Source organism: Trachinotus anak, unplaced genomic scaffold (assembly GCF_046630095.1).
Source record: "Trachinotus anak isolate AG129_WGS33_773 ecotype Australia unplaced genomic scaffold, CSIRO_AGI_Tana_v1 ptg000024l, whole genome shotgun sequence".
NCBI classification, from domain to species: Eukaryota; Metazoa; Chordata; class Actinopteri; order Carangiformes; family Carangidae; genus Trachinotus; species Trachinotus anak.
The window spans coordinates 61,409-88,485 of record NW_027273875.1 but is presented as its reverse complement, the minus strand read 5'-3'; the positions used below and the strand labels follow the sequence as shown (position 1 = coordinate 88,485).

General features: G+C 41.6%; 3 protein-coding genes across 4 annotated transcripts; 2 read left to right on the top strand and 1 right to left on the bottom strand.

The window, feature by feature from the left end:
- Positions 1-3,815: 3,815 nt before the first annotated feature.
- On the top strand, positions 3,816-13,997 carry ubtd2 (ubiquitin domain containing 2). Of its 2 annotated transcripts, none has more exons than XM_071461041.1 (3): positions 3,816-3,985; positions 6,685-6,921; positions 12,509-13,997. In XM_071461041.1, exons 1-3 carry the CDS (start codon positions 3,916-3,918, stop codon positions 13,018-13,020), a joined length of 819 nt encoding a protein of 272 aa, XP_071317142.1. In that variant the 5' UTR covers positions 3,816-3,915; the 3' UTR covers positions 13,021-13,997. The 2 variants fall into 2 exon arrangements, with proteins under 2 accessions (XP_071317142.1, XP_071317143.1); XM_071461042.1 differs by lacking the exon at positions 3,816-3,985 and adding an exon at positions 4,604-5,267.
- Positions 13,998-15,908: 1,911 nt separating this feature from the next.
- Positions 15,909-21,356, top strand: il12bb (interleukin 12B, b). The gene is made up of 9 exons (XM_071460590.1): positions 15,909-16,033; positions 18,126-18,219; positions 18,388-18,489; positions 18,681-18,863; positions 19,910-20,015; positions 20,161-20,330; positions 20,575-20,735; positions 20,862-20,980; positions 21,098-21,356. Exons 2-9 carry the CDS (start codon positions 18,126-18,128, stop codon positions 21,123-21,125), a joined length of 963 nt encoding a protein of 320 aa, XP_071316691.1. The 5' UTR covers positions 15,909-16,033; the 3' UTR covers positions 21,126-21,356.
- Positions 21,357-21,508: 152 nt separating this feature from the next.
- On the bottom strand, positions 21,509-26,778 carry ublcp1 (ubiquitin-like domain containing CTD phosphatase 1). The gene is made up of 11 exons (XM_071460591.1): positions 26,614-26,778; positions 26,023-26,310; positions 25,511-25,602; positions 25,287-25,372; positions 25,061-25,176; positions 24,627-24,725; positions 24,389-24,426; positions 24,120-24,218; positions 23,437-23,553; positions 23,199-23,326; positions 21,509-22,978 (listed from the first exon to the last, which is right to left on the bottom strand). Exons 2-11 carry the CDS (start codon positions 26,174-26,176, stop codon positions 22,951-22,953), a joined length of 957 nt encoding a protein of 318 aa, XP_071316692.1. The 5' UTR covers positions 26,177-26,310; positions 26,614-26,778; the 3' UTR covers positions 21,509-22,950.
- Between the last annotated feature and the right edge of the window lie 299 nt (positions 26,779-27,077).

Here is a 27,077-nt window from a genome sequence, read left to right as displayed (position 1 = left end):
ACACACTGGAGAATCAGTGGGGGGATGCAGTTGGCACTGAAGACGCAGGTAATAGTGAATCAATGAAAGGACAATCAACCGTGTGCAGTCTGTCATCCTCCTTTACACACAGCTGGATGTGAATGCATTTAAAAGCTCCAAGCAGCTCGGCCTCTCTAGTCATCGTCAAATTCGTTCTGTGGTTAGACTGGTGGGGGGTGGTGCTTGACGGATAACAGTAAATCAATGGATCCACTAGCGGCCCTATTTTCAACACAGATGGGGTCGTTGAACATCTTCAAACGGCCAGACAATTTGAACGGCAGCATCAGACAGATAATAGGGCAGATGTTAGGGTGCAGACTTCGGGCCAGTGCGAGAACCGTGCAGTTGAGTGTAAATCAATGACAAGCCTATTAACCTCTGTGTCAGCTGTTCTGTTGGCTAGATGAAAGAGGTAGAAGGAAGAGAGGCTGCTGAGGAAGAAGATGAAGAGGAGAAGAAAGGATGTGGGTAGTGAAAGAAACAGCAGAGATAGAGATTACAGAGGAATGCCAGATAAAGGGAGCCAACTTCAAATGTCTCTGAGAAGAAAAGACTGCTGGTCAGTGTCTGGAAATGTCTGTTTTTTTTGGTTTTTTTTTCGTCATCTCTCGGTCACTTCGTCCATTGCCCTCCCACCCCTCCATACTGAAAAATTATGCCCTGCATGGTTGTTTGCCTGCAGAGGAGAGACAGCTGAGCAATTATTGCCTCAATGGCCAGAGTGAACAACCACTGAGCGGCTATTTGCAATTTTCTGTTTTCTTGTTTCCAGCCACCACACAATGTTTCTCTTCAGATGAATCAGTTGCTCATGAATGGTACCAAATACATCAACATAAATGTCACAGTACATGGTCGACATCAGACACGATGACTTTAATGTACCTCCACTATAGCAGTAGCACAGGTCTAATATATTTTATTGACTTTCAAAACACAGAGAAAAAAAAACTACAAATGCACAATTAGTTTTTAGAGCAAGAAAATCATCACTCCAATTTTCTCTCTTTGACAAACACACACACACACACTCAGGGTACCCCAGTCAGCAATTCCCACTCTCCAGCACCATCTACTGACTGAGCCATGTACAAGCAGGAGCCTGTACATTTATTCTTTTGTTTTATGATAATGTTTCAAAACTTAAAGCTGCCTCACATGACAACATTTCTATTTGATTCAAAGCAGGAAAATGTGTTCGGAACTTCCCTGCCTCTTTAAAACTGTCACAGTAACACAGATGTGTTGTCCTTGCATGCAAGGTCTTCTATACAGAGTTTGGTTCATCTCATTGACAGAGCCATTTGACTGCCATCAGACTGTATTTGTCTCCCTGCTGACAAAATGCTTTAATGACACTTTGGGTAATTTGTAGTGAGAACTATAAAATAAAGTCACTAGAGGTCACTATCGTTCTCATAAATGAACTCGTCACACTTTCCATGTGTGTTTAGTCAACAGCCTATTCTTGCCTTCAGTCAGTCAGTGTGGGTAATATTTCACAGCCTTCCGGGTCCTCAAACAATGTTACGGTGAACAAACAGCACCACACGGTACTATTATATACTATAACATCACTGTGGAGTTTCCTTTTAACCTTTAAGGATGTGTCCAGGACAAAGTGGGTTTCGTGAATGTGTGAGGTGTAAAAGCCTCAGTAATCTCTATATAAACTCCCTCCTTGGTCCCTAAAAGAGCAACGCTCACAGCTAAAATCACCTTCCTGAGAGGAAACGAAACACAGTGGCACCTCCAGAACAAATCAGCCTGATAAAAGGAAACATTCAATCATTTGCATCCTGAATAGGAGTTTACATGTATAAGCCCGTGCAGAGAATTCTGCTTAGTCTCCTGCTGTGACCTTGATCATAGATATGTAGCAACATGTCAAGTGGATTCTCAGTAACTTGTTACATCATATTACATCATGCGCACAGTCAGGAAAGGCTTTCTCCTGCATAAACATGTCTTCTTTAAGTTCCTAGCAATTGGAAATAATTGTAATTCCAGACAGCTTTGTTGTAAATTTACCCTCGCTATCCCGTTGCTGCTGTGTGTGTATGTGTGTGTGAGACTGTGTGTGTGTGCCAGTGTGTCAAATTACACTCAAGTCTCTTTAGGACAGTCCTAAAGATAGTGACCAGGCAGGAGTGTGCTCATCTGGTGTAACATTGCAGCATTCAGATGCAGAAATAAAGAGAGTTTAACTGCTACAAGAGAAGAGAAGAAAAAGGAAGAGAAAGAAGAGAAAAGAGAAGAGAAGAGAAGAGAAGAGAAGAGAAGAGAAGAGAAGAGAAGAGAAGAGAAGAGCATAATGTACAACTGTTGAACATAACAGAATAGAAGTGAAAAATGAGAAGATAGGCGTTCGATATCAATATAAATCAATAAGAGCCCTCTCTGTGCAAACCAGAATAGAGTAGAAGAGGAAAGGATAGATGGCACAGTAACTATGTGTCATTCTGCTTGTAAAATTTGATTTTTATCTACAAACGCGTCTACAAATATCTACAAATGAACAAATAAATTTAATTGTGTGAGGGAGGTGCGTGAATGAGAGGTACCGCAGGTCTTTTCTTTCCTGCTGCCGGACTGTATAACAAATCCTGCCCTCACACACCAAAAACTGACAAACTCACATGCACATACCAACTGTGCAATATTATTTATCTGTGATTTTACACTATATTTAAATATCTGATTGTGCATATTGTATTATTATCTATTTTCTACCTTTTTCAAGTATTCAATATTGACATTTTGCAGTTTATTTTTGTACTGTCCACTTAGAATAGAATAGAATAAATTAGAATAGAAAGCCTTTATTGTTATTGTATTGCAAGAAAAAATACGAGACTTTAGAGTGCTACTCCATATGGTGCCACAAGCAAAAGAAACAGAAACACACACACATGCACATTTCAAACCAGTTAAAAAAAAGTAGATAATTATAAAAGTGACTATAAAGACTATAAATGAATATCGCACAGATAGAAAAAACTAATGTAGATTCAAAGTGACGCTGCTGTGACACTGCAAATTTCCCCACTGTGGGACTAATAAAGGACTCTCTTATTGTGTGCTATAGTGTGCTTGCTTGAACTAACAACAAAATAAACCAAAATAGTAAAGAAGAGAATAGAATAGAATAGAAAATAAGTACATTGCACTCTTTTTATCATGTGAAATGTGGTCTACCCATGCAGTGTAGCATTAAAACCAGTGATAGGCTAACACCTGAAAGCCCTACTACCCAATACATGGATAACTTGGTGTGTCTCCTCCAGGTCACCAACCAGCTTCTCTAAACACAAAAACACACCAGCACATTGTGTCAAAACACATTATCATCAACAGAGTCTCAACTCTAAAGCAAACATGTGTTGCCCCGAAGAAGATGGCATCTTTTTTTATTTTTTTTTTATTTTTTTATTTGTGTGTGTGTGTGTGTGTACTGTGCACTTCTCCTTTGTTCTCTCTTCCTCCTTCCTCCCCCTCTCTCTCGGTCACCTTGTCAGGATGTGAGCCTCTCTCTCTCTCTCTCTCTCTCTCTCTCTCTGTCCTTTCTTTCTTTCTCCGCCTTCCCCAAAGATGAAGAAGATGATGCCCGCTGCGCCCCGCCAACGATGAGAGGAAGAGGAGAGGGAGGAAGGAAGGAAGGAAGGAAGGAAGGAAGGAGGAAACTAAGGGAGGACGGGAGAGAGAGAGAAGGGGGGGGGTGGGTTGGGGGGGAGGGAAGGAAGGAAGGAAGGAAGGAAAGCAGGGAAGGGGAGGGGGGAAGAGAGAAAAACGAAAGAGAGAGAGAGAGAGGGAGGGGGCTAGTGGATGTAGCTCTAGCTGTGGGCCGGGGGGTGAGAGCTACCTAGCCCGGGCTGCTCCGCCGAAACATCCATGGGTGGCTGTGTCGGGAGCCACCACGACTCTTCGGGCAGCTTAAACGAGAACTCAGACGGCACTGGAGGTAACTTACGGGGCTTATCAGCGTCTTCTTAGTGCCTACTAGCTTGGCTTTTTTTTTTTTTTTTTTTTTGCATAGAGGGGGGGGTGGGCTTCCCCTAGGCTTTCTGCATGTTGTCCTGGCTGGAGGTCCTCTTCCCTTCCCCTATATCCGAGCCAGACAGAGCCGGAGACAGACTCAGCAGCCCTCCCCGGGTACCCCCCCACCCTCCTCCTCCACACAGCGGGCCTCGAAGCGACGGATGCCGCCTCGTCTTCTCGCTACTTTACAAACTGGGAGATATTTACTGTGCGCCGCTGCTTCCCTTTGTTCTTTGGTGTTGACCGAGCTAGCCGGCTAAAGCGTAGCCTGGTTAGCCCTGCTAGCTTTTCAGCATGATAAATATGGGTCACAGACGGCGATGGCATGCGAGGGGAGAGCGCAGGAGAGAGAGACACACAATCTGATTTGAATTAGGTCTCGATTAGGTCCACTTGGGACCATTGTTTGACGTTTGTGATGTCGGAGCATGTTCAGCGCTGCAAAGTGTTTTGGGGGGGGGGGGGGGGGTGTCAAAACTTAAAGGGGTGCTGCGGCTTTATGTAAAAGGAAGTGTGTTTGTGACACTGCAACTTAGACTGCGGTTATGTTTTGTGAACAAGGCCTGAGAGCGGTGAGCAACATGCTGCTCGTCGACTGGGAGCAGGAGCTGGGGAGATGCATAACACAAGACTGCAGGTTTTATTGAGCAGTGAGCAGTGCTGCATGCATTTACTAATGCTGTGGGGCATAACAACTCAAGCAGCTTTCTGGATTGAAATATGACAACAACAACAACAACAAAAAAATAGTTTTAAGGATACATGTGTATAGAATAACTTGGATGACTTAAATCTGGTGGTTGCAGTATTGCCTTCATTACAAAGTCCACAGAGGTGGCACTGACAATGCTGGGAAGAGAGAAGGCTATGACATGCATAAAGGTCCCAGGGTTAACAGAGTGTAGTTTCCTGGCTTGTGTGGTTTGAGGAAGGGTTCAGCAACTGGCCGGAAAGTTATTTTTAATCACAGATTGGGAGATAGAGCTGGGTTGGAGGCTGGGGACTGATCTCTTAGAGAGGCTGGGATATAAAGTCTGGTTTCCTTGATGTCTTCCTTTTTGCCTTCAAATCTGTTTTTGATGACTTGCTTGACTATCTCCCACTTCCTACCTGTCTAGATGTCACATAAACAGGTTTCAGAGATCTGTGAAGGGTGTCACTACAAGAGGCTGCGCAGTGTTAAAACAGATGCATCCAAGCACCTGGTACTTGACATCTCACTTCATGCTGTCAGAGACAAGGCAATTAGACCTGAACACATGTAAATTTATCTGCTTTCACCAAAGCAGGTGTCGTAGCCAAGTCTACTTACTTCAAGGATGTTATTATAATATTATTTTTTTAATAAAATTGTTGCACACACTTATCCCTAAGAATTTCTGGGCACTAAAGCAGCCAAGTAGGCTGATGTTTACAGGTAAAATTAGCAGATTGTGGGCAGACACATGAGCTGGAAAAGTATGCAGGAGAATGAGCACGTGGCCGAGCAGTCAGGTTGGCCGTAACATACAAGTCTATACACAGGAATTGTGAACATTTTAATGTACATAATCTATAAGAGTCAGTAAGAGCTGCTGCAGATGTTTTACACAACCATCCATTAATTTATGTTTATATATGCTGTTATCTGTTTGGGCTGCAATACCTGAATCTACCCTCAGGTTCCACTAAACCCTTCTCCTGTACCACTGTTCCACTGTCCCTCAATTAGATGCCATAATCTGGCCTAAGAAGACATTTTTAAAAGAGAATACTCTTTTTAACAGTGTGTAACTCTTTTGAATTATGACGTTATACACCAGCAAATAGGGAAAAAGTCAAAGTGAGCATAAGCCGTCCGTTAGAGGTCTTTCTTACTACGAACAGTCAGTTGAATGTTGGTGTTATCAGGCTGGGCCTCGTGATCATCACGGTACATGTGTACCAGCAGCAGGTGTAATGCAACACCTTAATCCATCATCCCTTCCTCTCTCTCTCTCTCTCTCTCTCTCTCTCGCTCTCTCGCTCTCTCTCTCTCTCTGTCTCTGTGTTGCACACGCAAACACACACATACACACACACATTTTGTACCCACAACACGTGTATGCACTGCTGTCCTGTACCTGTCGTCCCCTTCTGTGGTGATCCAGATGGTGTTGTTCATCAGCTATTCTGCTGCAGATGTTAGCTGCTATAACCCTAAACCTTTAACTGGCTTTAGTAATATAACACTTCCAGCTTCAGTTCTGTACGTGTGTGTGTGTGTAGACTCATGTTTAATCTGTCATTCAGGCTTAGTTGTGTACTTGAGAAACCTTAAAAGGCAGATGATAAATCCTAACTCTTCTTATTCCCTCCTTCTCCTTCACTCTCCATCCCTACTTGTCATTTTTATCCTCTGTGAATTCCTCCACCTTCTCGTTTTATGATTGTCATCTTCCATTCCCGCTCTGTCCACTTTCTCTTCCCTTCATCCCTATTTGTTTGATTATCCTTCCTCTCCTCGCCTCCTTCCATTGAACCCACCCTCACTCTCATTCTCTGTGTCTTTCTCCTCTGCCTTTGTCTTCTTCATCTATCCTCCCACTCACTTCTCTTCCTCTGTCTTTCTTTTCGCTCCATCTCTCCCTTCCTCCCTCCCAGTGGCTCTTGGGCGTAACCAGCCCCTGAAGAGAGAGCGGCCTAAATGGAAAAGTGACTACCCGATGACTGAGGGCCAGCTGCGCAGCAAGAGAGATGAGTTCTGGGATACGGCGCCAGCATTCGAGGGCCGGAAGGAGATCTGGGATGCGCTGCGGGCTGCGGCCAGTGCCTTTGAGAGCAATGACCACCTGCTGGCTCAGGCCATCCTCGACGGAGCCAGCATCACACTGCCGCACGGTAACGCCCATTTCCACAGTGGTATACACAGCAGAAAGTGTTTGTTTTCACCAGTAGGGTGGACTTTGGAGGACATTGCAGTTGATGATTACCAAACTCAAGAATGTCAACTCCCTCTTCTCAAGATCTCAAGAGAAACTCTTTTTACAGGGTTGTAGATTTTTTTTTCATCAGAATCTCTTTCTTTTAATTTAAAAAGAAACTTTATTAAATCTTTGGGAGAACATTTTTAATGTACTGTATATTGGTTTAATTGGCAGGAACCGTCCAAAGTTGCAGTTTAATTAACATGCTTTTGTTCTTTGTATCATTACTTCTTAATATCTGCATATCATTCACAACTATTAGATGTAGATGTAGATGGAAAATGAAGCTTTTGATGCTACAACTGACTGTTTCTTGCCAAAGACTGATTTAGGTGTACAGTCTCAGAATACCCTCCATGTCTCTTTAGCTTAGTAAGTAGAAGCAAACCCCACGATGAAGCAGCAAGTTCAAGCAGGTGTAGGTGTTATATTACTTTCTGGGAGAAGGAGAGAGCTGTCAATCATCTATTGTACACACCACTTGGGGAAAAAAAAGCATCTGTCTCAAGCTAAAACATCTATGGCCCTACAAGACTACAATAAGAAAAGCAAACATTTTTGCCAGGTCATGACATTCTGCCACCAGACAGCAGCCGTAACCACTGAATACATTCACAGAGTTAGAATGGTGACGCTAAAAAAGTGTAGTTAAGGTTCCCCAGGAAGTGTCCTATTCTTCCTCTGTAGTTTCTGTGGTGTCACCTGCTCAGTTTCATTAACAGGCAAACTTCTGCTGCTGTGCTGTCCATTTTGCTGTCTTACGCAATGATTGACTTCTTAGTGAATGTGGACCTAATTACAAGCATCTACAGAATTCAGCCTGCAGTTAAAAGGAGTTAAAGAACCTCTAAATGTATCTCAGTGACCGCATTTTAGGGTTTAGACTTAGCGAGCTAGTAAATTATAAATGAAAAGAGGTGTGTCCTTGGTCTTCCGAAAGTAGGATTTAATGAAGTAATCACTCACGCAAGTATAACAAAGATAGGGCATCTTCAAAAACACACTCAAGGGTATTCACATAGAACATATCAATAAAATTGACATGGCTCAGATTCAGGAAGCCCAACAACTTCACACAGTAATTATAAGCTGCTTGAACAGGCTCTCTGTTTGTAGATGTACGTCATTGTTCCTCATCCGTCTCACCTCAGAGTTGTATTACCTCAGCTGAGAAAAGGAAGGGTTACCTTTTTTGTGCTGAAATATTGCTGACGTCATGAGTTTCGGAGGGTGTCGTGTTTTGTCCAGATGGTGGCATTCTCGGTTTTCTCTATCTCTCCAGACTTTCATGTAAGAGTCCAGAGATGAATTTTTTTCTTTAATAGTGAAAGTAAATGTCACAAACTGTTAAGTCTTATTATAAAAAACAGGCTGAAAAGACTGGCTTGCTCTGATATAAAACATGTTCATGTCGATGCAAGGATGCTATACCCATTATCCCACCACACTGGCACACCACCATGGGTACTGTATATTTGAAGTCAATAAATAACATGGTGGTAAGCAGTACCTTTCTTGGGATTATGATTTATTTCATGTTTTTTGAGTGACTGTCTGGTAAGCTTATTTGTTTTCATAGGTAAACTCCCCAACAGGAAACCAGTGGTGGACAGAATTATTCTGTCATTGGCCACACTAAATCTGAAAGTCTCCAAGATGCAAAACTGCTTCACCTGAATCAGATTTGGGACTAGTGGTTCCCAGCAAAGAAGTTTTTTGTGCATGTAAACGTAGCCGATGTCTTGCCGTGCTCAATTCCTCTCAGTAGTTTAGCCAGGTCAGTTCAGAGCCTGCTGGGCTGCAGCTGTAGATTCCCCAGACCTGATGTCACCATTGCTCTCATCCGGCATTCAAGTACAAAGAGCAGTCAAGTCACTTTTCACCACTCACAATTAATGCGTTGCCCTTTTGCATTTAATACTTTAAGAGTTAAGGTAAGGGTTGGTTCCAGATCTTACTTTTGATTTTCTGTTGCCCTCTTTTTGTTTTCAACATCCCAGAGATGACTGAATACTCTTCATACATGTATGAAGAGTAAGTAGTAGTATATATGACAAGACATACATGGCCTCACTTCCACCACCTGAGCCAATGAAAAAGCAGCTCACAGCAGCTGAGCAAAATGTGATTGTATTTTCAACAGTTCATTCAGGACTCACCAGGCATATTTAAATTTTGATATGTGGGTTGTAATAAGGCTGGTGTTAGGGTTTAGATTCCATTCTGTGTTAAAGACTTATTGTGTATATCAATTCATTCATTCATTTTCCATACCGCTTATCCGAAACCAGGATAAGCAGAGCTGGAGCCAATCCTAGTTGACATTGGGCGGGGAGAACATGCAAACTCCACACAGAAAAGGCCCCAGCCTTCTTGCTGTGAGGCGACAGCGCTTAAAAGTATAGAATAAAAAAAGTAATGGACAAATTATAATTTTGACTGGACGATGGTGCTAGAGTTAAGGTTGGGGCATCACCAAAGTGATTTCATCCTGAAGGGGACATGAATGTGTGAAATTTTCAGTTGTCACAGCAATCCACCCAACAATTGTGATGTTTCATTCACTTCATGGTGGTGCTAGTTAGATCACCAAAGTGTGTAGCACTCATCCTTAGTGACTATAAAAAATCCTGGCCATCTAAACTAATAGTTACTCCATTACTCTATTAAACCACATTATACTGTATAGCCTTTGCTGTTACCATGCAGAAATGGAACTGAGTGGAGCTGAGTTTTTAAAACAACCCCTCTGTTCATTAATGGAGATTTTTCACTCTCTTCATCAGACGCATCTATTGATGGGCTCATTTTTCACTGTATCTACTTTGGAGACTAACTTGATCTGCAGTCATTAAATGTGACACAGATTCACATCATTGTATGAGTGATATCACTGCATAAGTAACACAGACTACTTTTTGGGCAGCCATGCAAAACGGCACTGAAACAAGACAGCGTATTTCATGTAAACAATTGTTTTTCATGTCTTGCTTAGGTAAAAATCGAACCTCTCTAATTTGGTGTAAGGTTGATCCCTCCTCGGGGGGGGGGGGTGTTCTTCAATCTGAACTCTTGTGTTATAATGAAATTCCACAACCAAAAGCATTAGCACCACCTGGAATCCATTAGCATTCTGCAGCTGAAAGATAAACACCAACATCGAGCCAACTGGAGAAGGGAAGAAAAAAAAAAAAAAAAGCAAGTCAAATTTACGGACTTAGAGATTTGTATCCAAATCATGTTTATACATTGTCAGTGAACCATGTTTACATTGATCTTGCCTTTTGTGACGTTAGCTATTACAACATCCACACATGCATCTCTCTGTCTCTGCTGGTATCTCACTGTTACATGAAAGGAATTTAATGCATTTGTAATTAAACTGGTCGACTGACACCTTTGAATGCAGTCAGGTGTGCTCAGATATCAACATGTGTCAGTTATTGTATCGGAAGCTGGTGAATCTCAGTCATCACATTTACTTGAAGATGTTGATTTTATTCAGTTGTGTTCCTGGCACTGGCAGAGAGTTTTAATGCCTTAAAAACCTGCCTGCCAATGATGTCACTGTGTTGGTATGCCAGCACATTATTTAGTTGCATAAGCTCAAAGAGTTTCCCCACATATTGTGAAAAGCTTTTGCACAATTTGCGATGAAGTATCTTGTTATGGGGCAGAAATAATTAATGTCGTTCAGTTCACACCAAGTGGACTGTGGTGAGTGCTGCTGTTCTCCACATCACTACACAGCTCAGTTTTACCAAAACATAGTGAAGCACTTACTCTGTCGCTCTCACGTTCCCTCTGGTAGAACGTGTCCTGAGGCGTAGCACGACCTTAACGTTCTCACCTTGACCACAGCGGCCGTCATCAAGAGCAACATCATGTGGGCCTCTGCTGACTCATCTCAGCCTCGCCTCGTACCACAAAACTCGCCGTCTCTCTCAAGTGGCTTGTGTCTCGGTTTAAGTCACAAAACAACATTAAGCACTGCAGTGACCTTTTTGAAGCGTTATTTACAAAAAAGACAGCAAAGAAGTGGACTTTTTCACCATGTTCATAAATGATTTGGTTTTAAGGGCAACATCATTTCCTTCTCCCCGAAACTGTTAAGGGACATATAGGCTGTTTTTGCATAACTCTTAAGGGTAAAAAACTGAGGCAAGTAATCTAATCCTTGCAACAAAACACCCATTACCATGATACAATTACTGGCTATTTTCAGGCATGAAAAGTAGAGATGAACTGTTATGCGGGGGACCTGTCTGAAATCCCCTTGAGGACCCCCGGGGTTCCCCCCCTGCGACCCACAGTATCAAGTTTCTGATTTCTGAATAATTTGACCTCTCCACTGCCGCTTGTTTCCCCCTCTCTACACTGCTCTTACTCTGTGTCTGAATCACAGTTGGTCAGCAATGACATAATACCTTTTAATGTAGTACCCCAACAAGCACATGACATTCCCTTCTCTCCTGCTTTCACTCAATGATCTTCCCTCTCTGTCTTTGTTATCTGCTCGGTCCAACTCTCATTTCTCCATTTCATCTTTATTCTTACTACTGCGGAATTTGAACTGGTTTTTGGCTTTGTTAGATGGAAAAATGATGTGAGCTTTTGACTTTCAGTTTATGAGTGGACACACATTTACTTAAATACAAAATAAAAGTGCCATAAAGTTACCAGGCTCAGGCATAAAATATTTATTTTTTTTTACCCCAAACCATGACTTACCCAGATGATAAAGCAAGGGAAGGGTTTAGGGATTACCTGAAATGTTTGTTGCTTTATATCAGAACTTCCCAGTTAAAAATTAACCTAACATACTCAACATAACTATGCATGCACATGGTTTTTGTTATATTATTATGTGGGTTAATGTAAGCCATAGCCTGCTGTTGATGGTGGTTAATGATGGTTTCAGTATATACTGTATACGTGAGTCCTATAATACTTACATCATTACAGCAGGTTGAATCGTGTGAGCAGGTAATGTTTAACTTTTTAACTGAAATAAGAAATTTAGTTAACATTAATAGTAAACCTTAAGTAAACCTTAATAGATTTGTTTTCTCTGAGGCGAGTGTTCTGTGGCCTACCACACCACACAAAAGCTGAAGATTATAATGTTATCTTGACTGACAGGAACAATGCTTAAAACTGTGAAAATGAACTTTTAAAGGTCCCCATGTTGTTTAAAGTGTCAGTTTTGATTATAAAGCAGGTCTAGGTTCTATATTAAGTGCTCCGTCCACAGAGAAACGCACACAGCTCGTATTCAGAAACGGAGCCTTACAATGAGCCGCCAAGACTTCCGTAACCTGTGATGTCAAAACAAAGCAGCTACCGCCCTCCGCCTGGCCCACCCAGACCTACTGTTCATCCTTGCAGGATTTGGTTTCTCTGAGTGTTTACCTGAAATCTGATACGTTTTTATTCGATTGCTCAGAAAACAGTCAGCCAATTACAGTAAAAAGTGTTAACACTTCTTTTCTTTCTTCCAGGAGCTCTGACTGAATGTTACGATGAACTGGGGAATCGTTACCAGCTGCCGGTCTACTGCCTCTCTCCTCCTGTCAACATGATTGAAGAGCGCTCTGACGAGCCTGACGGTTCAGATCCAGACTCTGGGGCTGCAGACCCATCCACGGGCAGCGCCAGTGACCCCGACTCAGGAGGGGAGTGTCAGCTTCGGCTGCGGCTCTCCACGGGTCGCGACCTCCGGCTGGCGGTGCGCTCCACGGACACAGTGGGCATGATGAAGCGTCGTCTACAAAGTCAGGAGGGCGTGCCTGCCGCAACCCAGCGTTGGTTTTTCTCAGGTCGGCCACTGACAGACAGACTGCGCTTGGACCAACTCAACATCTCCAGGGACTATGTAGTGCAGGTCATCCTCAGCCAGCCGCCACCGCCAGAGCCACTAACTACAGCAGGACATATACCAGAGGCGTCTGGGTCGGTGGCAGTGGAAGGAGTGGCTGTGTTGCCCCAGGAGCCCACACCGGTGGAGAATTAACTGCCCCCAACCTGACAGTCTGGAGGTGGGCTGGCAGTATAAAAGAAGGAGGATAACAAGGGAGAAAAAAGAATGAAAGCTGATTTTTCTCTTTTGGTTTGCACTCTTCTCTTCTCTTCTCTTCTCTTCTCTTCTCTTCTCTTCTCTTCTCTTCTCTTCTCAGTCACTTGTTTTTGCTGAGAAGGGCTCTGTTTGGGCCAATGTTGGCTATCTGCCGGAGCAAAAGGACTCTTGAATTGAGAAAAGACTCCTCCTTTTGGTTTTACACATTAAAATTTTGACCTTTTTGAAGTATTTTTAACTGTTCCTATGGAAACCAAACAACAAAAAGAGAACCTTGTCAGATGGCTTAAAGGGTTTTCTTAGCAACACTGATGTTCCAATGTTTCTGTGTTTCAGTTTCCATTCAAGTTCTGCTCTTGGGCAAAGCTGGGTCAGCAGAATTCTGTTTATGAGGCTACAGGGTTATTCATATACATTTTCAGTACAGACATTTTTAATTCAGACTGTTCAGAAAGAAATGAATAAAGATAGTTTAACAATCATGACAGTTATTCAGGCAGTTACTCTTAATTATATGTGAATCAAATCATCAATCAACACTTTTCTTCACCAAGTCAGTATGCTAACAGCTGTTTAAAAAAAAAAAAAAAAAAAAAAGTCTTCTATTGGTATGTCTAGTTAGCAAACAGATGTGACCTCCCCTTTTGACAAGAGGTTGCAGACAGGGTGTGTGACTGGATTAGATATTTTATTTCACTCTGCTTCACAGAACAATCAGAGTAATCATGTAATAAACGTTAAGTAGTCGGCCTGTGTGTGTGAGTGGGTGTGAACAAGTGCGTGCGTGCGTGGATGTTCATATATGATCAAGACACAACCACACTTCATGTGGCAAAAGGCTGGATGTCAGAAACACAGTTGCATATTTTGATTAAAAATAGAATGTTTTTAATTAAAATTGATCATTGTTTCTATTCCCTGATCTCTGTCTACTTGTTTGCTTTGAACATCTTCATTTTTCAAATAATCAGTTCAATTCAATTTAATTTATACAGTTCAGATTCCTAATAAATTACTGTAATGTGTCACTAACTAATACGTCACTGCCCAACATTGGGCTCGAGTGCTTTCAATCTCCTCTTTTCACGAAAACGAATGATGGTATTTCCCCAAATCTCAAAGTATTTTTTTAAAATTCCAGCTTTGAAATATTGTCCAATACCCATATATCAATGATAAGATAATATTGGGCATTACTAACAGCACTGCTGACTTAGAGACTGAGCTCTAGCTCTAACAGGAAAAATACTGTATAATAGAACAGCTTCCCTTTTCCTTTGATTTCCTCATTTCCCTACTCCAGCTTCCTTCTTTTAAATCTGCTCATCCCAGCCACACACAGAACTGGGAAAGTTTCTTGAAAAAAAACATGATGATGCAAAGAGACCTTCTGAAGAGAAGAGGCCACTGTAAGCTTTGTGTTTGAAAAGAAGTGCGGCTTGAGAACAAATGAACCAACGTCACCCAGCCAGTGATGGAATGAGGAACCTGTCCGCCTGCTAACAAGCTGTTTATCCATCACTCATGCAAACCTGTGTAACCTGAGCTCTTGAGTACTAACATAGAGGAAGAAGGAGCGTTAATGGCCTGCTCGGATAGTAATAAATGCGACAGCTCACGCTGTGCATTGGTAACTGGCAGAGGGGAAGTGGATATGTTATAAGGTCAGTGAGGTATTAATCTGAAACAGGTTAGTGGTTTTTTTTTTTTCGGGAATTGCCTCTGAATATGACACCTACTCGCGGTTACCACCTCAAAATTTCATTTTCACTGTTCTGAGACACGCACAGCATCCAAAAAGATGAGAAAATGTCATATTTTTCAGAATGACAGCATCATGTGAATGTCGAAGGTGTGAAGGTTTCACTTTTTGTAAAACTTCCAGTTCAGGATAAATGAATGGTAGCAAAGACGTGGTGAAATTCCAGTTCCAGTTGTGCAAAGCAGTATGTTTGAAACCACAAAGCACACCAGCCTTAAGCAATACTCATCTATTACCTTTTTCCATTAGCACATAGTAACGTTGAATCAAACGAAACCTCCATAACTATAATTAAGTTTGAGGTGTACTTACAGGAAATGGCCTTCTGTCATGACAGACAGACACACAGTGGTGTTACATGTTTGTGTTGAGAGCAGTATAAATGATGGAAACTCCATAAATCAAATGACTCTACAAGTAACTTCCCATATGTGTTATTTACAAATAGTTTTTCTACATGTCAACAACATTGTGTCCACAAAACTAATTCAAGGAGCCCTCCATATGATTTTTCTGTTATAAAACACCTTTTTTTCTTTCCCTTTTACTTCATCCCGGTGACTCTATTCTCTTTTCCACTTCCATAGAGGTGTCGCTTTTACTTTCTTGTTCTTCTTCCTAAGAACTCATGACCATTTACTAGGGTACCTGTTGAGTTTCCAGTGATGCACTGCCAAACTAAAATACACTGTCATGTGCAAATATAGTTCCCCTTCCCAGAGGTTTCTGTCTTTTGTTGTCCTGCCTTCCCACACACTGTGGCTGCACAATCACACAGGCTATTTCACAATGGAATCTGATAAAATGTGAATAGTACTTTTGTCCTCAACTTTTGAAATCTTCCTCATGACTAAATCAAGCTTAATAAAAGATGACAGAGTCAGAGAGTCAGATGAAAAACTTTGTATAGAAATAACGATGACTCATTTTTTATTGTCCTTGTGTCTTATATCATCAGCCCTGTACTCTCAGGTGGTAAATCACACACGCACACACACACACACACGCACACCTAACCCAAAGCACTTCCACTTCATGTTGGGGTTTTTTTTACTGCTGTACATAAATACAGCCACAGCATGCTGAGTTAGAGCAGACAAACTGAACACATCTCACATCTTCTCTGGTGTGCCTGTCCAATCAGCTTTCATCAGCAGGGAGAATTCTGGATCGAGTCCGCTTGTCAAGGTAAGATCTACTTCACTCACACTCGTTTTATCTTATATCTGCTGTTTTTTCTTTGTTTTGTTTTTTTTTGTTGTTTTTTGCTGTATATTTATCTTAAGGACACCTGTTTCTAACATTAGCTTCAGACTTTTATTAAATGAGACTTTTATTGAAAGAAACTGAAACATTCTAGATATAAAAAAAACAACTTTTTTAATCGTCCAGGTGACATCTACAAGAACTAACTTCAACACAACTGAATTAGGAGATGATTTTCTCAATCAAAATGAACACATTACCTCAAAGTGGTTTTTATTACCTCTGAATTTCTTCCACTCAGGAAGTGAAATTACTTAAGTACATTTAAGAGATACTTCAGTGGCTCCCAGTCTGGGGATCAGGACCTCCAGAGGGGTTCAAGAGATGCTTAAGATGAGACTGAAGCAGATAAATCTTTTTTCCATACAAAATTGTGCCTCTTTTTTTTCTAAATTACTGGCTAAAAGTTGCATCCTAAAAATAGTTGAACAAAAGAAAGAAAAACAATCCATAGTTGAACTGGTCACAATGTTTAGATATATACGAATGTATATGTGCTTCATTTTAAAGGGTCATCAGCCTAAAAATACATTGTTCAGAGACTTTATACTTTCACTCTGAGGTGTTGTTAGGATCTTGAGACATCAGGGGATTAGCCCAGATGGGTGGGTGGGGGGGTATTTGTCCTGTATTATTCTACATTATCAACTTATCCACATCAGCTTTAATTGTTTAACCTGATTAATATCATCTTCTTCAGTGGCATACTTTGAATACCCACACACATCTTTAGCTTTGAATGGCACACAAATGTATGATGTGTAGTATCTTCTAAATAATCAAAGGAGACACTGAATAGACATTTTAACCTGTAGAATGATGATGCTACTTTTAAAATAAAATTAATATTATAATAATAACGATGGTAATAATCATGATAATAAGTGATTGGCAGCCTACCTTGCTGCTTTAATGACCTGTTGCTAGCTTGACATTTCTACTTGTATTGACAGTAAAGTAAGCTAGAAAATATTTTTCCAGATCCGTATGCTTCATACAGGTGCTTCAGGGGAAATGAATTATGGCTTTAAAGCTTTTCAGTTGGATTTCACAGCAGCAGAGTGATGTCATCCCGCCGTCTCTCTATGCTCAGCCCTTGTTCCAGATTAATATCACAGTGAGGTCACACTAGTTAAACCAGTGGGTCTCAAACTATGTTGTCACATAATACCATCTAAGGTGTGACTTGAGACAAAACATTCAAGAACCACTGAGCTAGACTACCAGGCTAGCTAAAGAGGCCTCTTCTCCACCAACCTGAGCCCGTAGGTGAGTCAGTGCCACTCTGACGTCCTCGATTCACCTGCTGCCACAGCAACACGTGACTCTTCCTCCGCCTCCTCTAGCCTCGCCTGCGCCTCGTTGCCTCCTTCATCCTTTTTGTTTTAGAAAAATCTTCTTGTATCCACAGCCTTAGCTCGTTAGGTATCACCAGATGCCAACAACAGCCCTGTGCTGCTCTCTCTCTCTCTCTCTCTCTCTCTGTCTGTCTCTCTCACTTTGGCGCTCACACAATTTCACGTAAGATCTGCTGCTTGGATGTCTTTTTTTTTTTTTTAATAACAATATCATGTCATTTTCAAGAGCTTTCATATACATCCGGGGCTATTCACAAAACATTTGGGGCAGCCCCAGATTCCCAGGCCTAACCATGCCAATGCTTTCACTCTATGACACTATAGTTAATAGTGAAATAGTTACTTTTCAGATTAAGACTTAACGTATCTTTTTAGAGAACATGAAAAATACCCTTGTTATAGCTGGTTAACAAATGGGCCTGCTGGTGTAAAACTTTGTGTCCCCATTCCCGGGTATTTATATGTTATCATATTTATGCTAATTTTGGAGAGCCTCATCTGTATGGAATAATCAAGTCATCAGAACATTCAAGGTTTAAGGAAATATAACTTCCTCTTTTTATGGACAAGCCCCAAACTAAGGCCTGGTTATAAATTATTTTTACCATGTTTGTCCTAGTTCTTGTACTATACTAACTAGTATTCATTTCTTCCAGATGAGTACATTGTTCCTCATGGTCTTGTGTGCTGCACTGTGTGGTGCCTACTCTGACAGCAACCAAGACAACATAGAGACTCTAATGGATAATGGTTGGTAACTCCTCCTCTCTCTACTGCATATTCTGCTTCCTTACCATTTGTCCTCCTCATCTCACAAAAGTAAAATTTGATTCAAGTCTGACCGTGTGTATATATGTGTGTGTGTGTGTGTGTGTGTGTGTGTGTGTGTGTGTTCTTTTTTGTCTATGATTTAACTAGTTCTGGTCCTGAGGGTGCCTTATGATCAGGGTAGCCAGGTGTATGTCCCTCTGACCTGTGGAGAAGCTTATCAAAATCAGCCTGTGACTTGGAAGAAAAATGGTAATATAACCGTCACTGCTATTACAGATACTAGTTCTACTGCCAATAATGCTTACAGTAGTTCCTGTGCCAGTGTGCTAAACACGATATGATACACAATCAAACCAAAAAGACATTTAATTCAAAAATGACATTTGTGACATTTTGAATGATTGACATTATTGCTTCATTGACTCATGTCCTTGTCTCAGGCATGGAGCTTAACCCACCTCTGCAGGGAAACCAGATCAGGGTTCTGGTGGAAGAGATGAATGGAGGAAACTACACTTGTCACCTTGGTCCTGACGGCGAATACCTCAACCACACTGTGATCCTGGTCCAACTAGACCCAGATAACAGGACTGTCATACTGGAAGAAAAATCCCCTGAAGAAGGTGAGATAAGACGGATGCAGGGACGAGCCAGGAGGGAAATTACACAGAGGGTACACACCGAGAGAAAAGGCAAACAGAGAGAGATAAAGATTTGTTGTGTTAGTGAACCTAGCAAAAGGTATTTCACTGGAACAGACATAGGATAGATGTCACTGAATGGCTGAGATAAGAAAGATGGTAGGAGAGGGAGATAAGATGGGCAGGAACAGACAGAGGCAGAGGGCTGTGGCCCAAAAGGAGACTCGAAAAAGAACAGATATTGGGGCATATGTAAAGAGATAAGGAGGACTAGAGAATTTGGTAGAAAGAGGAAAATATAATGAAACAACACCATGACTGCAAGAAAGGCACTAAAGGGAAGGAAAAAAGCACATTAAAATGGAGAGACAGCAAAGAAAGTAAGGCAGCACGGAGTTTTGTTTAATTTATTGTGAGACAGTATCATTGTTGTAGCATAAGCAAACGGCTGACGCACTGGATAGGAATTATGTCTCATCCATCATCATATTGCTGGTGCTCGTGGTTCTCAAAAAAGACTCCAAACCTGTTGCTTCTAGTCCCCTAAAGGGTTTTGTTTCTCGGGTCAAAGCCTTTTCTCTTCTGCTTTACTGAAGAAACTAAACAAGTTTTTGTTTTTTTTTTGTTTTTTCTCATGGGCCTTTTGCCACCTTTCACAAAATGCAACAAACTGTGAAAGCTCTAAAAGCTTTGGCAGCCTTTGTTCTGTAAAAAGAAAAAAAAAAACATCACCCTCTCTCCAGTTTTGTGCCTTAAAAGTCAGTGTTTTTTGTGCGTAATTTGAAGGAACAAAAAGCTATAGGCTGTAAGAGGCTACGAAACCGGCAATCTTCTCCTCAGCTGCCAGGCTTGTTCGCAGCAATTATATTAATGTCCTAAAATTGGTCTCACAGTTATTTATTGATGTTTAAATAATTGGATCTCCAAAAGAAAGTGCTCTGGAACAGAGAAAAGAGAGACGCAACATGGAAGATTAAAGACAAAGAGAGGGAGGGACTCCTGAGTTGTAACAGTGTTTTCTGTTCCAGGTCACATCCACTGTTCAGCGTCTAACTATAGAGGGGCCTTCGACTGCAGCTGGACAAAAACGGCAACCAGATCCAACGCTGCTGTGCTCCTGGTAAAGGCAGAGCGGTGAGGACAAAAAAAACTATTTCTCACACTCATCATCCTCATTTTAATCACAAGTAGATCAGCAGCATCATGCAAAAACTACCAGGGCATTCGGTATCGAATTCCCAAAAGAGTATTGCACCAACCAATTTGTCTTTGTCTCCAGTCATTTAGAAAAGATACCATGTGAGCTGAAAGGCGACGGATCAGGGGTCCACTGTGAGGACGCCACCTGCCCATACAGAGAGGAACAACACCGCATCTCCCTCACTGTTTACATACACAGCTACTCTCGCCTAGAGGCCTACACAAAGGTTTTCTTCCTGAGAGAGATTGGTAAGTCATTGCACAGTCCTTTAATGTCTGAGTTCATGGTTTGTTTTGGAGTACTTTTGGAATAAGCTACAGCTGCTTTTGATCCACTTATGGATACTTGAGGCAATGTTTTTTTTTTTTATCAGTACACCTTTATTCCCCTCTGTCTTGTCTTGCCCATGGTTGCAGTCCAGTCAACTTGCCCACATTGTTCTGTTTCCCTCCATTTTTCACCCTCATTCCTCTCCCTCCTCACCCTATTTAGTGAGGCCAGCAAAGCTCTCTAACCTGCGCATCAGCGAGGGGAAGGTGTTCAGCTGGAACTACCCCGACTCATGGGAGACCCCCGGCAGCTTCTTTGCCCTCAAGTTCCAGGTCAAGGTGGTCAGCCATGGACATTCCTGTCACAGTGATCACCCCATAATGGTAATCAGCACCTGCACGATTTAGATTGGACTCAAGTTACTCTTAGCTGCAGTAAGAATTCATTTCCTGACTTCCAGTTGAGCCACATTTCTTACTCTTTGACGTGTCACCTCCGCTCTTCTGCAGCATAACATCACTGACGACACTAAGTATGAAGTCACTGAAAAAACCAAGAAGTACGTTTTCTGTGTGCGAGCTCAGGACAAGTACACCGACGGGCCATGGAGCCACTGGAGCCAGTGCATGTGAGTGTATTGGTTGGATCAAGTTTATTAACAGAGGGGTAATTTAGGTGAGAATTTCTAATTTATCCAAATAATACTCACCTGATCCTCACTTTCATTTCAACTTCCTGTCTCCAGAGTGAACAAACAACAAGTGAACTGCTAGTTTCTTCACTGGACTTCAGCCATAAGAAGAAAATAAGACTGGAAGAGAATTTTTTTTTTAACTCCCATTTTTAACTTTTAATACATTTTTTAGAGCAAACCACAGAAGCTGTGCTTTGGAAATGAATGTACAGTATTTATTCATCATAACATACACAGATTAAACAATTATTTTGATATACCTTTAAGACTTTTGTATCTCTTTGAAAATGTATTTAACATTTCATAATAAATTGATGAACATGATAATTGACTGCACTTTTTTGTATTTTATGCATAACATCTCACCTTTATTTCAAGAAGAAATGTGATTAATTGTCGTGAAACGTTGCAAAATTGCAAAACATATCAATATTCTGTGATTACAATGAACACTGCAGACAGTTTAGGTACAAAAAAAACAGGTTTATTGTCATATTTACAGCCAGGATGTCAGGGACGTGATGAAGAAAACACAAAAAGGCAGATCTCAAGAAATGAAAAGGAGCTGAATGTCCAGGAGAGCTGTAAACCAGACATCTGAAAAATCACACCCCTAATGTTTCCAAGCGCTTCAGGTGCCACTTGTTCCCAGGGTAGGGAAACTTGTTTCATTACCTTCCCCTGACACTTTCCCTTCTTCATCCATGACTCCAAATAAATGTTGACAATAAGTGCAAACACATTAATTCCAGAAACTACAAAAAAAACAAACCTAAATGCATGTTTTGTGCTGTCAGCTTCTTTCTCATCGTCGTCATGCCTCATCCTCACTTTGTTCAGTTCAATAAAATTTCTAAACAACATTTGCATGAAAAAAATAAACAAAACTAAACAAAGTAGAGCTCATCCTTCACATGAAGGAGTGTGTGCGTCCAGTAACGCAGCAGAACCGGGACACAGAGAACATTTCTGGGCAAATGCGCAAACAAACTTAGCCATTGTAAACTGTAACCATTTATGTGCACATTATGTGCATGTATGACATCCCAGGCTTGTGTCCAGTCACCCCTCCATACAAGTAACAACAAGCGACGGATGTTTTCCATCAAAACCTGCACAAAAGTCAATTGTTTTGATGAAATTTTAGCTACGACCAGTCTCCATCTCAACGGTAGCTTTGAGGATTTCTGCGGATAATTGCGTGGGTGACAGGCATCTGTCTGAGGCTCAACAACTTAAATTTACCTTGGATTGTGACCTTTGCTCTCAACATGTCCTGCCATTCCAGTGTTTCACTGTAATTCCTCACCAGAGTTTTCTCTTCCTGTTGAATTTCTCATTTTGTTCTTACTGGCTCGTTGGCTTTTTAATGGAGAATCTCCCTCACTTCAGCATATACAACTGATAACCTCTCAGCCTCCAGGAGAGTCACAGCAACGTTTGCTAATCTGACAAAGATCTCAAGTATTATCACCATTAACTGTGGACCTCAAGGTGTATTTTAAACACCCGACTGAAGGAGGAGTTTTCGGGTCATGGCGGCTTGTGGCATGTGCCCTCAAAACCTATGAGTAACTTTTTAACCCACATGGGTACTCTCTACAGTTACCATGCAGTAACTGCCACTGTTATTGTCGTAAATGCAAACAATATTTGAAAAAAAAAAAACAAACATAAAAAACATCAAGTTCTGGGAGAGACAGATAGCATGCAAATATATCAGTTGGGAAGCCCATCTTAGTCCTGAGCTTTTGAGTGTTGGCAGCTGCAGGATTAGTGTAGGATTTGTAGTAAGGTTTGAAATGAAGGACTTGTAATATTCAAGTTTGTGTGTATGTGTGTGAGAACTGGATTAAGGGATGGTGGCATCCAGCCCAAGTCTTTGTCGAGGATGTAGTCCCTCTTCAGTGGTGCTGCCTCTTGGATAGGTACCTACACACACACACACACACACACACACACACACACACACACACACACACACACACACACACACACACACACACACACACACACACACACACACACACACACACACAGACATATTCTGGTGAATTTATATTGTTTACAGTTCTGACAGCTGCTACAAACTTACTAATAATAATAAGTTATATTAAACACTCTGCACTCTGTTTAGCATGTGTGTGCCAACCTCTCCCAGTGTTTGTGGTTGAGTCCAGTGAAGTCTTCAAGCTTGGCGATTTCTTTGAGGTATTGAGCCAGTTTATACAGCTCCCTGTCCTTCTCCCTGTTGAGATGGGCCTTCATGAAGGGGCGAATCTAATGTACAAACGCACAAAACAAGTTCTGGTAAAATATGTATGTAGCACTGACAATGATGAATGAGAAAGGAAAGGGTCAAAATGCTAACGATGATGTTGGCCGCCTACCTTCAGTCCATTCTGAGGGTTCATGAGGAAGTTTCGCCCGATGTCGTCAAACATAATGGTGTTCTTCCTGTTGTAAAAATCTCCAAACTTCCCCCATATCACACCCAAGGGCTTCACCTGGAAACGGGCCATCAAACACACTCTATCAGTGCTATCGCCATCTCGCAAACCTCAGCCCAAAGCTCAGTGATGAGTGTATGTGTGTGTGTGTAGCCCTTTCTCAAACAGATCTGTCACCACCAGCACTTCACCCCATGCTGTCACCCAGATGCAGTCACACCTGCAGCTGTGGAGGTCCTCTCCAGAATATAAACAAATAACTAAAGCATGCAACACCCATATCACTCTTCACCTTACGCTGAAGTCAGCCCAGCTTTGGCAGAGTTCCTTGGCAAGCATGGTGCTGCATACAGCCTCACACTGCTGTTCCAAGTCGTGCTATCTATCTAAGGGATATTTTTCTGGTTTTATCCTCACTCACATCATGTGACGCTGTCTAAAGTCATATGTAAAAAAGCAGTGTCAAGTCTAACACAAAAAAAGGCTCAATCCAAATGTAAAAAAACAACTACATCTAGAAGCAAACACTTTCGTCTTCTGTGAAACATTTGTTTATATCGGTGATGTGTGTAACTACAGCAGAGAGACAGGCCGATATTTTCATTCATCGTGTGTATACCAACCTCTACGACTCCTCTTTTAGGGGTGTGTACTGTGATCATAGCTGCACTGTCCAACATGAACGTGATCTTGTAGTTGGGGTTGTCTGTCACTCCCAGCTCCTAAACACACACCCACACACACACAGTATTGTTATCTACTGTTCCCCTCTAAAACCAAACACTGTAGGTCAAATGGGTTAACACTGCCATCTTTTGGCAAACATTGGTACAGAACCGGTGACACCAGGTGAGAATGACATTTCTGAAGACAACCAAAGTGGGTTACTTACTTTCATTTTGGCATCGATCCACTTCATACTTGTGGCAGCTGAAGAGAGAATGCACATGTGTAAGATATATGTGCCATAAGCAGAAACTGCTGGGTATCAGTGAACAAGGGAATTAGAACAACTAATGGCCACAAGATATGTACTTAGCAGTTAACTAGGGTATGTAAAGTCAATGTTTCATTTTGAAGAGAAGAAAGAAGAGAGGAGAAGAGGAGAGAAGAGAAGAGAAGAGACATACACCAGATGACAATATCATAGTCCTCGTAGGCAGATGTCAGAAACTCGTGAAGGTATGGTCTCATCAGCTCCTGACCTGTCTCTGCACACGACTTGTGATCTAAACACAACACAGGATGCAGGCATCAATGCACAGTGTCCAAGTTTAAAGTATCAACTTATAACCTGATAGTGATGTGATTCCAACGACCATTATGGCAGGAATCAGCGAAAACCCATTATTTATCAATCTGTAAAAAATTATATATCACTCTGTCAAAACCTGTAGAAAAAAAGAGCTGAAACACTGGAGACAAGGTACAATGTTACATTGTGTGCTGTTTAAGTAAAACGATGGTGTTTAGTATTAGGATACAATAACACAGGGGACCACACAGTCAGTGTGGTCCCAGTCAGATCCTTAAAGAGACAGATGTTTGTGCCACGGTGACTCACCAAACAGCGTGTAGTCCACATCCAGTACCAGAAGTCTCTTGCCTTCTCTGGGAGGATTCAGCTCCTCCACCTTATAGTCTTTCACTCTGCGGGCAATTTTGGCCAAATTCTCCTCTCTGAAGATATCAACATTGTTTCTCAGAAACACACATATACATCCCCGTATACCCACTCACAATTTTTTATCTTGTCTCTCTACATCCACAGACACACACAAATATCTAACCTGTTCTCCACTTCAATGACCTCCTCCTCGATGTCAAAATCATTGACCACATCATCATTCTCAGGGGGAGGGGCTAAAACCTCTTCCTTCACAAAACAAAACACATGTGTACGGGTCAACCGAGGGAACATTCAACACAATCCAGTGACTAAGCAAATGTTGAGACTTCAGATGTCTCAAGCATCTTTGGAATCAGTTCATTTCTCTGTCATCCTGCCACATACCAAGCTCTCCTCTCTGGTACCCATCATCATGATCTTGGTGTTAGGCTTCAGCTTCAGAGAGCCCAGTTTCACCTCATCCTCTGCAGGTTTACCTGGGGGCAGGAATGAAGTAGAGAGAAAGAAGGGAGGGAGAAGACAGAGATTCATTTAGATTAAAAAAAACCCCAAAAGTCTTAAACAAAATCATTATATATCAATATCATTTATAGACTACAGACAGGTGGAGAAAATTGACGATCAAGCAGACTGAGAAATGGACATGTTTGTACATATAAAACATCAGCTGATTATGAATGTGGATTCACATAGCCAATGCCTGGGGAAACGTAGGGATGGATTTCTTTGATCAGTGTTATATTTCTTTCAGGAGAAAGATTCCTTACATATACAGAAGATAACAATAACGCAAAGGTACAAGGGAAATAGATTCCTGATTTCTTGTCCACCTGGTTTGGATATTACATGGCATTATTAGCTAGCTCTCCCAGCTGTGATCACTGATGCCCTCTCACCTTTGACCTTGAGTCCCAGTAGTTTCTGTCTTTCTGGCAGCACCCCAGTCAAGGTCTTAATGGACTGTTTCAGGTCCATCACTGTGTCCTCCTCAGATAGAGAACTGATGGAGTACTCCTGACCTCCCCACTTTATGATCACTGACACTGACATGGCTCACACGGGCTCTTCACACACATACACACACACTCGGCTGCAGCTGGAGTTGGGTATGCACACACACAGACAAGTGCACACACTCTCAAGCAAATATTTCCAGCTACAGTAACAAACATGCACACGTACACCTTGCAAAGAGAGGGGAATAGGCAAAGTAACAGGAGAGGTGTCAGGAAACACAGAAAGTAGCTAATAATGAAACACAGAGAGCAAAACATGACATCACTCTTTTTAAGCATGTGTTGTTTTGGCTGGCTATTTCCAGACACAGTGGCTAAATGCCACCTAATCAGTGCAGACACTTTGACAGTCCCTGATGTTGATATTTTTAGCATGAGATGGCTAACACTGACTAGCAGCAATGTAAACACGGTAACCAGTACAACTAGCTAACATTAGCTCACTAAGCTACATGGTTTGGGTATCCTTACCTGGTCAAGCAAATCTAACATGTAATGCTTGGTAAACACCGTCAAATTTCGTCGAAAAGTTGAATGAATGGATGAAGTTTGCCGTTTAGTTTCATTCATCGAGAGGCGCACGCTCTGTTCTTCCTTGCGTCCCGATTCCTGCCGGTAGTGACGTAGGAACAAAAGCTTCGTTACCATAGCGACCATATCTCAATAGATTAATAAACGTAAACTCGTTTGATGGCCAGGGTCCAAATAATTCATCCTTAAATGTTACCTAGAAAAGAAAAAGAAAAAAGAAGAAAAGAAAAGAAAAGAAAAGCTTGAAACACTGGTTGCTTTGGATGTTTTCTGCGATCAATCATAATGTGTAACACTATAGAGACAAGTTTTGGACTAGAGTTACAAATGTTTCACAGCTTCAACGACAACAGTTGTTTTCATAATCAATTAATCTGGCAAGCCTTCTCTTGCTTAGTCAATTA